Here is a 13222-nt window from a genome sequence, read left to right on the forward strand (position 1 = left end):
CCCTCTCATTACTGAAACAAAGCAACCTATGCATGGGGGATCTATACACCCTTCAAGAATAGGAAATGAACAACTAAGGAGTATTAAAAATAACGTAAAGAAAGCTCAAGATTTGGGCCTGATGATGAATAATAAAGTGAACTGGACATTATCACAGCTGGGTAACATTGGGGTTCATCCAATAACTGGAAATAAAAATAACTTTTTGTTGTTTTATTACAGAGGCCTAAAGAGGTGCCCCATAGAATTCCATTGAAATTGTCCATCACTGGCCTGAGGCAGCATGTACTCGACCTCCCTTGGACATTTGCTTTCACGTGCACATTCCTTCCTGTTAACTTACAAAGCTGCAGTGCTTACATCTATGATCTCTCTATTACAGTCAAAAATCTCTCTTCTGCTTTGATTTCACAGCAGGGAAACCTACAGAACACAAAGATCCTGGCTGACATTCATCAAGTTTTCTCTGAGTTGATCTTTGCTTTTCCTTTGACAAGCTCCACATACGTGTCCTGCTCTGGTTTCCCACAATATATTCTTGAGATGCTCTTAGAGGAAAAGCAGTTTGAGAAGGTAGACTAAGACTTTGATGACTTTGGCTCCATTTGTCATGTACTTCCAGAAAGTTACTTCATTTCTGGATGGTTCTGTACCCCTGTGTAAAAACTCCAGCATGGTTTCTGCCTGTGGGACCATCTCTGCATCAGCTCCTGTATCCCCTTCTGAAAGCTGATGGACACGAGTGGGAGTTGTGAAGACCACATGGAAGAAGATGCAATAGCTACAGCCCACAGCTGGTTCAGCCTCAGCTTTGGTTATAGGTCCTGTGAATAGCACAACCACCCCTTAACCACCCCCCTGCCAGCAAACCCAGAGAGCTTCTGTTTAAAAGGAGGCTAAACCCAAATGCTTATCTAATCTTTCCTGAGCAGACACCAATGTCCACATATGGAGGCAACCATAGTCAAAGGCATTACTAGGAGGGATAAGTCCAACACGAAAAGTTCCAAAGACTGTAGGATTTTCCACACTACTGTAAATAACAGAAGTTACCAAAATAAACGAGAACAAATCCAAATCAAATAAAAATAACAACCAATAAGAAACACCAAGAGGCAACATGTCCGTTTTCAGTCCCACACAAATGCAGACGACCATAGAGTTTCTTGCCCTATAAGCAGTGTGCAAATACTCACTGGAACAGAGCTCACTGTTAGGGCTCTGTTCCATGAGTAACAAACTCGCCCCCAGGTTACTTTCAATCCATCAGTTTTATAATTACAACCCTTCTCTGAGACCCTCCAGTACAAAGTGAACATGCAACAAGGGTACTTACTCATTCCTCTCCAGATTGATGACTAGATGTTTGCTTTCGGCTTGTATTACAAACTGCAGCAGTGCTGGGTGGTTCTGAAAAAGGAAAACAGAGTTGCTTGAGGCCAAACCCAGAGCCCATCATCTTGCACCCAGGATGCTGGGTACCCATTGTCATTGCATCATCAGGCCCTGTTTGGCAGGAGCAAGAAGGTACAAAGAGAAGTTCTTGTGGTGTCATAGCTCTTTAGCCACCACTTTCAGCAAAGCTGCATTAAATGCAAATATAACATCTTATTGATTCTCAATCTTCCTCTTCAAGTTATTTTCAGTGAGCTACAGGTACTCAGGTCTGGGCTTTCCATGACCATTTTCAGCTTAAGATATTCATGTTCAAAGCTAATCCGTTCTGCATCAAGGGCAGACTTGCAGCACTGTGATCACAGTCAGCAGGGTGGCTACAGCAGAAATGCTTTTTCCCTTAAGGCTGAGCATGCTGAGTATTTGCATGTAGAACTAAGACCATCAGAGAAACTAAAGTACAAGTACACTGAACTGTTCCCTATGAGCAGCTAAATATTTTATTATCTATTTTAATTTTTTCATAAGGTATGATTAAGTTTTAGCTTAAAATAAAAGAATTGGCATTGGAGGAATTAGAAGTAAGGTCAACAGTATGATCAACTATCTCCATGAGAACAATAGGCAAAGTATTTGCATGTACGGAAGTATTTAAGAGAATTCTCTAAACAAGACATCAATAGCAAAGCAAACACAGAAATCCCAGTTGCACAACAGCATGGAGCAAGGATCAGGACATCTGGATTGCATTTTCAGCACCATCATGACTGCATGTGGTCTTCATATTGCTGTTCCCCTGATTATAGAACGAGTTCTTTTTCATCTGCAGGTAAATCCACTAAGTTTTTGGAAGCTGGGAAAGAGCATCGGAAAGGTCTGGGATCCTGGCAGTGTTCAAGGCCAAGCTGCATGGGGCTTGGAGCAACCTGATCTAGTGGAAGGGGTCCCTGCCCATGGCAGGAGGTTGGAACTGGATGAGTTTTAGGGTCCCTTCCAACACATTCTATGATCCTGTGATCCAGTTGCCCTCAGAAGCAGAAGGGAGTGGAGGCTCCAACACTTGTTTGCAGAAAGGGGCAGTGCACCTACACAGGCTCTTAAAACTGCTTCAAACAAGAAAGCACAGTTTACAATATACAAGTTACCCTTAATCCAAAAGGCTGAACTCATATATTTTTAAGACTGTTTACACTTCACTTACATTTCCTTAAACAAACTCACTGGATTGCGAGACACTATTTCCTTGTTTTGAAATTCCAACAGTAGCTCAGTTGTGCCTCTGCACACGCAATGCTCTTTCCTCGAGATTTATGTCAGCCAATTGCAGATCTGAAGCAGGATCATTTTCGTGTTATAGCATTTAACTGGTTTATTGAGAAGTGTGTCTGAAAATGTGATTGCTACCGCGGTGCCGTACTGGAGCTGCGTGACAGTCGGAGCACCCTGCCCATGCAATGCAATGGGTGTTAAATGATATGGAAAATTAGGAGATATTTATTAAAAAGTGAACTTAGGAGAGGACTGTCATAGACTAAACAAAATAGTGATTTTGCTATAATGAAGAAAAAGAGCTGACAGCTCCGCAGTGCTCTCAGATATGATTAAGCACAGATTGTGACTGAGGTACTATCACAGAATCACAGCATCCCAAGGGTTGGAAGGGACCTCGAAAGATCATCTAGTCCAACCCCCCTGCAAGAGCAGAGTAACCTAGAGTACATCACACAGGAACTTGTCCAGGTGGGCCTTGAATATCTCCAACATACCCTTCTAAGTGTCCTGCCCCCTGCTATGGTATTTTCCCTCTCCCCATGCACAACAGCAATACCATTGAAATTCTGCATCTATGTGCACACTGCAGAAACTAGATCCCACCAGAATGGCAAATAAATGCTTCAGACTATCCTTGGCATTTGGCAAACACATGGGAGTTATTTATTGACATGAATATTTAGAAGCAGTGTTGATTACCACTGTAATATTAGTGCACTGGTTCCAAACCCCCTAAGATACACATACTATAGAGTTTTGAGAGACTAAAATACAATCAATTACAATAGAACACAGTAAATAATTAAGATATTGCAGTAGTGCTAATGGATTCTTTTCAGCTAAAGGGCCTCTGTTAATATGTAAATGATAACTGTGTTTATTCCCCAGTTCACAGTGGTACTTATTTGACAGGCAATTGATGTCAGTAAGTTGTAAGTTAAAAAAGCAGCTGCAGAATCAAACAGACTGCTACAAGACAAAAACATCCCCCAGAGAGTTTCTGAAGCTGAAACTTCTTAGTATGGAGCACGGGAATGTCTCCAGTTAGGATGCTGGACTGCTTTGTATGAGACCCAGGTTCAGATTCTTGCTTTACCATAGATTTTTCTTTCAAACAAATGGCTCATTTCCTTGTTTGCCATCTGGGCAGAGATGAAACGATACTTTTCCTTATTCTGACTGGCAGCCATAAGCATAAATACAGCAAAAATTACAGGTGGTATGGTGATTGGAAACACATAAGCACTTAACATGATGCATTTCTAATGTGGAAGAAAAATATCCTTCAGAAAGGGCATTTTAGGTTTGATTTTGGGGTGTTTTCTTCCTTTTTTAGTGTGCACACTTGTGAAATGAACTCAGATCTTTTACTTCAGTTTTGTTGCAGTGATGGTAGAGTCTCCATCAGAAGTATTTGCACGGTTCTGCTACAAGACCTTCAAAGCTCATTTGGAATCTCATGAAGCACCAGAACACTCTCCCCTTACAATCAATATTATCAAAACTATGAATACAGATATTAGGTTGCTGCTTTGTGTTTTCTATTCAGAATAACTGCGAAAAGCACATTGTGAGGGCACAAACTCCTCTGCTCAGCTTCAGAAAGAACCACTTGTTATAAGCCTTTCTTAAGGACCGCAGAAAATAATTTCCATGCTGATACCATGGCTTATTCCCACATGATCCCTTTAAAATTATCAAACGTGAATGTGAAGTGAACCTTGTGAGAACAGCAGCATTTAAAACAATGAATAATTTCATCTGCTTCTATCTTTTCTCCACAGATTTATGCTTTCTAGTTCTTTCTATGCTTAAACTACAATTTGCTGCTTTCTTTTTGGCAGTGTTTTTTGTGGCATAAGAGAAGTTTTCATCAATGCACACAAACTGTTCCCTGGTGTCCTAAGAGGCAGAACTGACTGGAGGATGACTGAAGTAGCACCCTCCTTAACATCCCCCTCTTAGTTAGGGGATTTACTTATGAAATCTACATCAAATGGTATCACCAGAAAAGGAAAAACCTTTTCCCCGTTAACTTGTTCCTTGCTCATTTGCCTGATGAGGGATGTCAGGTTGAACTGGCATATTAGGTGAAACTTCATATTCTGAAGGAAATTAGTGAAACATTAAGTTAAGGCCAAGCAAGAATTCCTTCTGCTAAAGCAGATAAAGACAATGAATAAAGCACTGTTTGAACAATGGGAAGCTGGTGAGAGTGTAGCTGTTTCTGGGTCAAAGAAGTTCCCTTGCTTTCTTACAGTGGAATTAAAATCACTATGCACTAGTAAAATTAGTTTAGCTAGGACATGGGTTTTAAAGTACTATTAACTTTTTAATTAAACTAATTCAAAATTACAATCAAAATTAAAGGACAACCAACTAGTGGGAGGTATCCCTGCCAGTTGCAGGGGGTTGGAACTGGATGAGCTTTAAGGTCCCTTCCAACCCAAACTATTCTAAGATTCTGGGTTTTTACCCTTTTTAACTGACATTGATCTCCAGCCCTTCATATGCAAAGAGAAAAGAAAGGATGGTTAGAGGATTCCCCTGGGAACCTGGAGATCTAGTTGGGAACCTGGTTCTACCATGGACCTGTGTCTTGCCTGGAGTGACTGCATTTCATTGTGGAAACAGCAAAACACCACCACTGAGCTAAACTCTCATACCTCAACTCTTTCTGGGCTTCACTTACCCTTTCTATCTGCTTCCTCCAACTTGTGTCTGCAGAGAGAACATGGCAAAAGGTTTCATCCTCCTGTCTATATCTGTATAAACTGTTTTAAAGGCATGCTTCCTAAACACAGAGGTGAGGAAATAGGCACCTTCCTTCTGGTAAAGGCATCAAGGCAATACAAGACCACTGGCTAAAAAATAGCAATAGCACTTTTCTCTTTGAGTGCTCATGTATTATCAGAACACCATGAATACAGATCTTCAGTAGCAGATTTTGAACTTCTCATACTTTCAGTGCCTACTTTATGGTAATAATGATAACATAGCCTAAAAAAACCCCAACCACAAAACCAGTTTTTATGCCTGAACTACTAGTAGCTTTCCATGTGGAGTAGATTTGTGCACCTTGGTGAGATGCCCATTCTGGAGTCTGAATACAAAGAAGTTGTCACTGAACATACTTTCCTGCACAGTAATCTAGGAAAAACTCTTAATCCTTGCTGGATCATCTTTTCCTTTTGGCTGTGGAGCTGGCATGCACTGTGATAGCACTGCAGTGCTGTGAGCTTTTCCCTTGATACTCACTGTTGAGACTGGGATAGAATAGTACAAGTCATTTCTTATTAGATGTGAAGAGATAGAAAACTGATGGAGTGGACAGTCCTTATCCACGTATCTTTGCAACTTTCTCTCTAAAAGATATTTTCTTGGATTAAGATACATGTGTAAGACCAGCAAGTACAACTATAATTAAAATATATCCTAGCAATTACATCATAGAAAGAAAATGAAATATCTATAGACAAAGGAAAGGGTGTAAATAAACTCAAAACAGCAGCATTAATTCATTTGGAAAGAGAAACGCATTTTCTGCTGTACCAGATGTCCAAATCCAGTACTGGAGAGTACAGATCTGCACAAGAAATAAAACCAAAAGGGATGGTTTTGCTTCTCTGGTTTCAATGTTTTAAATTGCATTTTAGCACTGTAGACTGAAATAGGCAGGTCTGTTTAATCCAACAAAGTGGTTTCCAGTCCCTCCAGAGCTGCTATTAACTTTGCTTAAGCCAGCCTTGCAATAGGGTCAACTTTGGGCAGACAATTTGACCTACAGCCACAAACTGCCTGTCACATGCCAGGCACCAGTTTACATGAACCGTCCCAGCTGGTCAGTGCTAGGACATTCCCAGTCTGAAATGGATCAAAACTGGCAAAATGGTAAGGAAATAAGGAGAACTAAGGACTGCAGTAAGTTGTATGCAACAAGGCTCCTGGCATTCAACAGGGAGCAGAAAGAGAAATGCAGCGAAACATTATAGCTGTCACATTTAATAGCTGCCTGGGCTTTAGTTTAAAGTAATAGAAATCACATTGTTAGTGACAAACACAGGAGAAGAGATGCTGGAAACCACTCCAGCCTTGCACAGAGCTTGTCATCGCTGTACCAGACCACAGCAACAAAGCACAGTTTTCCCATAGGATGCATAAAGAACAGAGATAGAAGAGATAAGCGTCATCTATTTTGACCGGCTACTGCAAAGCCAGCCTGACTCAGATATGTATCTGGCTGCGGATGGTAGCTTAATATAGTGTTATACAAGACGGATGCAGAAGCAAATCAATGTTTGTTTATGAAAACAGCAAGAGGAACAGTGAGAAGAAATCTTGATGTGGAGAAACCAGAATATGTTTCTGAACCATCGGCATGTATTTAGAATGGAATTAAATCACATAGCTCCTTCAGGCAGAAATTACCTACTCACAACTGGCCAAAGACAAGCAACAAAGACTGGTGCCTTTCAGTTACCTGGTTTCCCCCAGCACTAACACACATCAAACCAGTCCTGACAATGTGATAAGCCAAACTACTCTATCAGGGGATAATTTGGACGTATTTTTTTAACCCATAGTCTCAAACTGTGCAAAAAGCACCCACAGTTACTCTAAGGATTAGACCTTATTTACTTGCTCCTCTATGCTCCTGAAAACAGGAATTCCAACACAAAGAAAGTAAGGGTCATAAGTTTATGCTATCTCTTAAGCATAAATCTGGAAACAAAGGACTTCTAAGATGTATCAGATACTTGCAGTGCACATAAATCCAGATGCTTTTTCTTGTCTCTGAAGAGCTAACATCAGGAATTAGAAATTGCATAAGAAAAGAGATAATTTCTCTGCTGGTTTCTGCTATTTATAGGAAATACCTTTACCCCCCTCTGTATTTGTCACACACTGATGTTCTCTGTTAGTGCAAGGTATATTTACAAGAATTAGATCTTCGGGCTGATATTACTCCTCTAGTATCTCTAACACACAGAGGGAAAAGCTGGGAAATCTATAAGAAATAAAGCCACCTAGGGAATCTTACCATGATAACTTGAATTCAATCCAACCAATACAAGCTGTCTACAAAGTATATATATTTAAGACAATTACAATCAGCAACAACTATTATAAACTGCATACATGGCTTTTAAATCAATACATATTTCTTCCTTTTCTTTTGGCTTAGAAGCAAACCCAAGAGGCTGTGTTCCGTGCAAACACCTACAAACCCAAGTGATGTTTCATGCAGACATGAAAAGTATAAACATTTAATTCATACTGTTTTTCAAGCTCCTGAGGGCAGTGAATTCAGCTGTGCTTTCCTTACTGTCAAATGACAAGCATGTATCCCCGTGGCTGTATATAATGAGTAGCAGCAAAGAGAACAGGGTGTTTTGCACTTGGGTTTTTTTTTCTAATGGCATAGCAAAGAATCACAGCCCCTTAACAAATTGGCTCAGCCATTCCAATAATGTAAGAAACCAAAGAACTTCCAAGTTTGCTCCCAACTTTCAAATAAAGGGATTCTTTGAGAAATGGAAGGATCATACTCCTTCTTTCTGACTGTACAAATAGAGGCAGGATTCTTCTATCTGGAAGGCATAAGCTCTAATTTGAATTTCTTCTTCTTTTTCTGTCCTCCTTGTACAGTAAATCAATCTACTGCTTGGAGTTAGCCAGGCTTTTCCACCCTCTTCTTTTCCTGCTTCCTGCCAGTCAGCTCTTTGTAACCTGCTGCCCACCACACAACACAGCAGAAACCATCACACATGAGCTCCTAAAGCAGTGATAGGGTAACAGCAGCAGCAATTCTGCCCTTTCTCTTGTAGGAATAGGAAACAATATCATGGAGCAACATCCATAAAATAGGAGCATTGGGACACCCTTGAGAGGTACCAAAATTCACCAGACTTCATATGTTAAAAAAGAATTTCAACTAAAATTAAAAGAAACACCCCAAATCCTTGGGTTGCCTCTATAGCACTGGCAGCCCCAGCCTCTGGCCATCAGAGCTGTTATCTGGCAGCATCTCCTGAAGCTCCTGCAAACCAAAGGGCTGTTTAAATTAACAGTTCCTTGCTCCTTATTGTTGTCCCAGGATCCCTACCCAGAGTTAAAAATCCAAGCAAATAACACTCAAGAAAGAGGAAACTGAGAAGTTAATTGTGCCAGACCAAAAATCAATAAAACTACACAGCTCTAGCACACGGTTTCCTGGTTTCCATGCAGAAATAAAACGCTAATGACTACTCTGGGAAAGGGAAAGCATGCTTAAAATTCAGCTGCATCCTTTTGCAAGGTATTCCCAATTTCCATGTTCAAAATGTCACAGCATTATGGATCAAATATTTCAGGGGCAAATCCAAGCAAAGTTTGATGCTTTTAAAGAAAACTGCATCTTCTGAGGCTGAGTTGTTATGCTATGAATTTATCTGGTGCCAGCAAAAAGTTGGATATGGAAGCTGAATTCAATATTAACACCCTATTTTCATTATCAGGCACTGAAGCTGCACTAAACCATATTTATGTGCATTTGGCTAGCTGAACAGGGATGAACCGAAAGTTCACAACTTTATACATTAAAACCAAAAGTAAAATGTGCTTTTCCCTTCTTTTTAATTAAATCTCAGCAGTGCAAATTGGGCAGCTTTGGGTTTTAAAGCAGCTATCCAATTATCTGCTGAGCTATATTGGTTAAAAATAGGTCAAAAATCAATACACCCGTTTCAGGACACGCTTTGAAACAAGAATCTCTCAAAAGATTCTTAAAAACAAGTTCAGAGAACAAACAGGAATGAGTTATGAGAAAGGGGACGGGTGTTGCCAACACTTTGAAAACGCCGGTTGGGAGCAAGCTCCACTATCCTCCGCTTCAGGATGTGGTTTGGGAGAAAGATGTATGCTGTAACACAAACCAGCCAATGTAAGGTATTGAAGCCCTTCCTGTATCTTTGCAAGCAGGATGGATGCAAACCAACATAAACCAGCATTCAGTGTGTATTTATTACACTTCTCTGCGTGCCTGATGACCTGCAAGGAGTCTGCTCTGCATCTGGGAGAGGGTGATTCGTTAGACTCATGAATCACAAAGGAAGGAAGAAAGGAAAATGCAGCAACATATGGTTTTGACTGAATGGAAATGACTGCACCAAACTGTGAACTCAATTCTGTATTAAGAACAACTAATAAAAATAATGAAAAATACACATGCATTTATCCAGCTCTCATTTGAGATGCTGCAAGGGCTGGAGCAGCTCTGCTCTGGAGCCAGGCTGAGAGAGCTGGGCTGGGGCAGCCTGGACAAGAGAAGGCTCCTGAAGGGGAGACCTGAGAGAAGCTCCAGTGCCTAAACGGGCTGCAGGAAACCTGGAGAGGGGCTTGGGACAAGGGCCTGTAGGGACAGGCCAAGGGGAATGGCTTGAACCTGCCAGAACAGGGGAGACTGAGCTGAGCTCTTAGGCAGAAGCTGTTCCCTGTGAGGGTGCTGAGGCGCTGGCACAGGGTGCCCAGAGAAGCTGTGGCTGCCCCATCCCTGGCAGTGCTCAAGGCCAGGTTGGACACAGGGGCTTGGAGCAGCTGCTCCAGTGGAAGGGGTCCCTGCCCATGGCAGGGGTTGGAGCTGGAGGAGCTTTGAGGTCCTTTCCAACCCAAACCATTCCAGGAGTCTATGTTTTATTGGGATATACCCAAACCAGACCCCTGCTCAAGGTGGTACCCACTGTCACTTTGAAGGACTATCTCCACAAAGCTATCTAAGGTCACCATATTTTGTCATTCAGATACTGACCCAGCTTCATGGAGTGCAGGACTTCCCACCCAGAGCATCAGCACAAAGGGAAGGCCCTCAGCTTGGAAGCAGCTCAAAAGCAATGGTTCTTTTTAATCTGAGCCTGATGGAAGGGTGTGTAGTTTGCTATCACAATCCCTTCCCAAAACTATCTGGAAAGACCATGCTCTGCCTGTCCTCTGACACACTGGGACCTCACCAGAGAGGCTGGGCAGGAAGTTGATTGCACCAATGCAGATTTTAGCTTCTTGAAAGACCTGCAAATAGAAAGGTCTTTTGAATAATGAAAACCAAACCCAAGAGTCTGGTTAAAACAATAAATCATCCCCTATATTGTTTTACCTTATTGTATTACCCCAGAAGGTTACAACAGAAGTACTTATAACCCTGTAATCCCTGAGGGAGTGTCTACATGACTTTATAGACAGAACAAGCAACTAAAAATCACTCAGCCTTTGATGTGCAAGAAGCATAGGGCAGCTCATCCTTGTACCTGATGCTCATTATAGCCTTTTACTACCACCTCTGGATAACAATGGTCACTGTTAGAGGGATGAATAACACCTGAAAAGCTCAGCCCCAACATCAGTAATTGTTCCCTCACTCAAAAACGGACTAAAACCTGGCGCAGGAATGAAATAACCTGGAATTTGCTCAAAGTAAACCCGTAGTCATTATACAGTATTTACACTGCACGTATGAATCACAACTGTTCATTTTGCTATCAAACAGATGGGAGCAAAAAAGTACCTTATTGTTGGAATAGATTATGTGCTGCTTAAACAATGCTTCGTGGAAGGCTGTGCAAAGAAAACAAACATGTCTGTTCCGTAGTAAATTGTTACAAAACAAAACTTAATAGAGCTGGCAGCTAGGAAGCAATTGCAGTGGGCTTGGGTAGTCTTAGTTATTGAACAGAACTCGTTGCAGATGGTCCTTTGCAATCTGGGTAATTATAATGTGAATGAACAGCTGTTGATATCTGCCAGTTTAAAATGTACATGGACCTCTTTGAGGACTATCCCATGTAAATTTAGTAGATCCCATTCGTGTTTACAACTAGGCATAGTTTTGAAAGGAAAGGTCCTCCTCTTTGTAAGGACAGTGGGGACTGTGACTAGAAGTTTGGTTACATCCTCATATTCTTCCAATGTACTCAAAACCTCAAGGTCGAGCATGGACTGTGTCAAAGACTGTACTTCAATTAGCTCCCCACTGTCATTATGCTTTATGCACCTTACTCCCTTTGCCCTGCCTTACTTTCAGTGAGCATTCCCATCTAATAGCTCTACATTTTACCACCCACACATCCACTGTTTTAACAGAGCTGAACAGCAAACCTGACCCTCTTAGAAACATCTCTCTGTCTATGCACTACATTATTGTGAGGAGCCCACAACGTGCTGTGCACTGTGGGGGAGAAGAATTATGATGATAATTACTTCTAAATTCCCAATGATAAGAAATAACATGTCCTCCAGATTGTATCTCCACAGTGGGAGTTGTCTGGCACAATGAGGGGGGCACAAGCAGATGAGCTCTGTGCATTGTGCATAGGGACTGTATGCACCATGTATTTGTGTATGCTGGGGATGCAGTAGATCAAGATTCAGGACCAACAGCAAATTAAGTCCATGAGGCACTGTGCCCATTACAGACATTATCTGAGCCACCTGTCTGCTTTTCACATCACTTCAGTGTCACCTGCATCCCCAAAGCGTCTTGCAACTGCAACAGACCCAGGATGTAGGTTCCTCTAGGTCCATATAGAAAGGTTACAAAGCCATTTCAGTGCAAAACCAAAAACAGTAGCCAGCCCCCTCCCAATATTTCCATGGTTCAGCTAACCAACACAGAAAGAAACAACAGAAAATACAGCAGTGTCCACTGGGAAGCAAGCAGAGATGGCCACCCATTACACTGAACTGAAAGTCAACTCAGAATGCTTCAAGAAAGCCCATAAATTATTCTATCACAGAAGGACCATTTCAGATGCTTTTTGTTTCCCGTCAATACAAATCTGGCTGGGCTCAGTAAGTTATATTAAATGCACATGTATCTCCTTCTAGCCACATTTCATGCTCTCCAAACATCTTCCTCTAAATTAGATCCTTTCATATTCCTTGAAAAGCTTCGTTCTTAATTAGGAAAGAGTTCTGATTTTCCATTTTCATTAATTCATTTGATTTCAAGATTCTGAAGCCAGAGCAATTGCAACTAAATGAAGCTTATTGAAAGGCAAGAAGATACCATCAGTTTCAGACAATGAGAAATTTAAGGATTTCATTTTAATGCAAGGGTAGGCCTAAATGTCCTGGCTAAACTGAAGCCTTGACATTGCAACAATCTCCAGAGAAGCAATGATATATGTTTTGCTTCTCTGAATGAACTTGGAGGGTTGGCTGGATTAATGCTTAAATCACTTAATTATTTGGCTTAATTCACAAGCTGTTCTTCACTTTCAGATCTCTCCCGCTCCCCTCCAATCACAGCACTCCACTGCATCAGCTCTGTGCCAAGATCTCTGAGCTCAGCCTTTGTTCCCTCTAAACATCTTTTCATATTATGCGGCTCAGATTAAATCTTCTTCGCTAATTTGTTATTGCAATCACAGATATGCTTCTGGATTCGAGTCCCCTTTTGCATTGCAAAGACTTGAACGCAAACCAGAAGCAAGGAGTCGGTATTTAATTTCCACTCTTTCAAACTGTAATTTCTCTCTGATGATCTTCTGAAGATATTAATATATCTGAAACTAATGGAAGGGGC

At 41.3% G+C, this 13222-nt stretch overlaps 1 protein-coding gene across 1 annotated transcript in view; it reads right to left on the bottom strand.

Annotated features, from left to right (window-relative positions):
* Window positions 1-13222, bottom strand: part of ADAM12 (ADAM metallopeptidase domain 12) — a 185592-nt gene that overhangs the window by 134462 nt on the left and 37908 nt on the right. Inside the window, exon 3 of the mRNA XM_005143735.3 lies at window positions 1337-1410. Within this exon, the coding sequence (XP_005143792.2) occupies window positions 1337-1410 (74 nt within the window). The remainder of the gene's footprint in view (window positions 1-1336; window positions 1411-13222) is intronic.

Source organism: Melopsittacus undulatus, chromosome 4 (assembly GCF_012275295.1).
Source record: "Melopsittacus undulatus isolate bMelUnd1 chromosome 4, bMelUnd1.mat.Z, whole genome shotgun sequence".
In the NCBI taxonomy this organism is placed as follows: domain Eukaryota; kingdom Metazoa; phylum Chordata; class Aves; order Psittaciformes; family Psittaculidae; genus Melopsittacus; species Melopsittacus undulatus.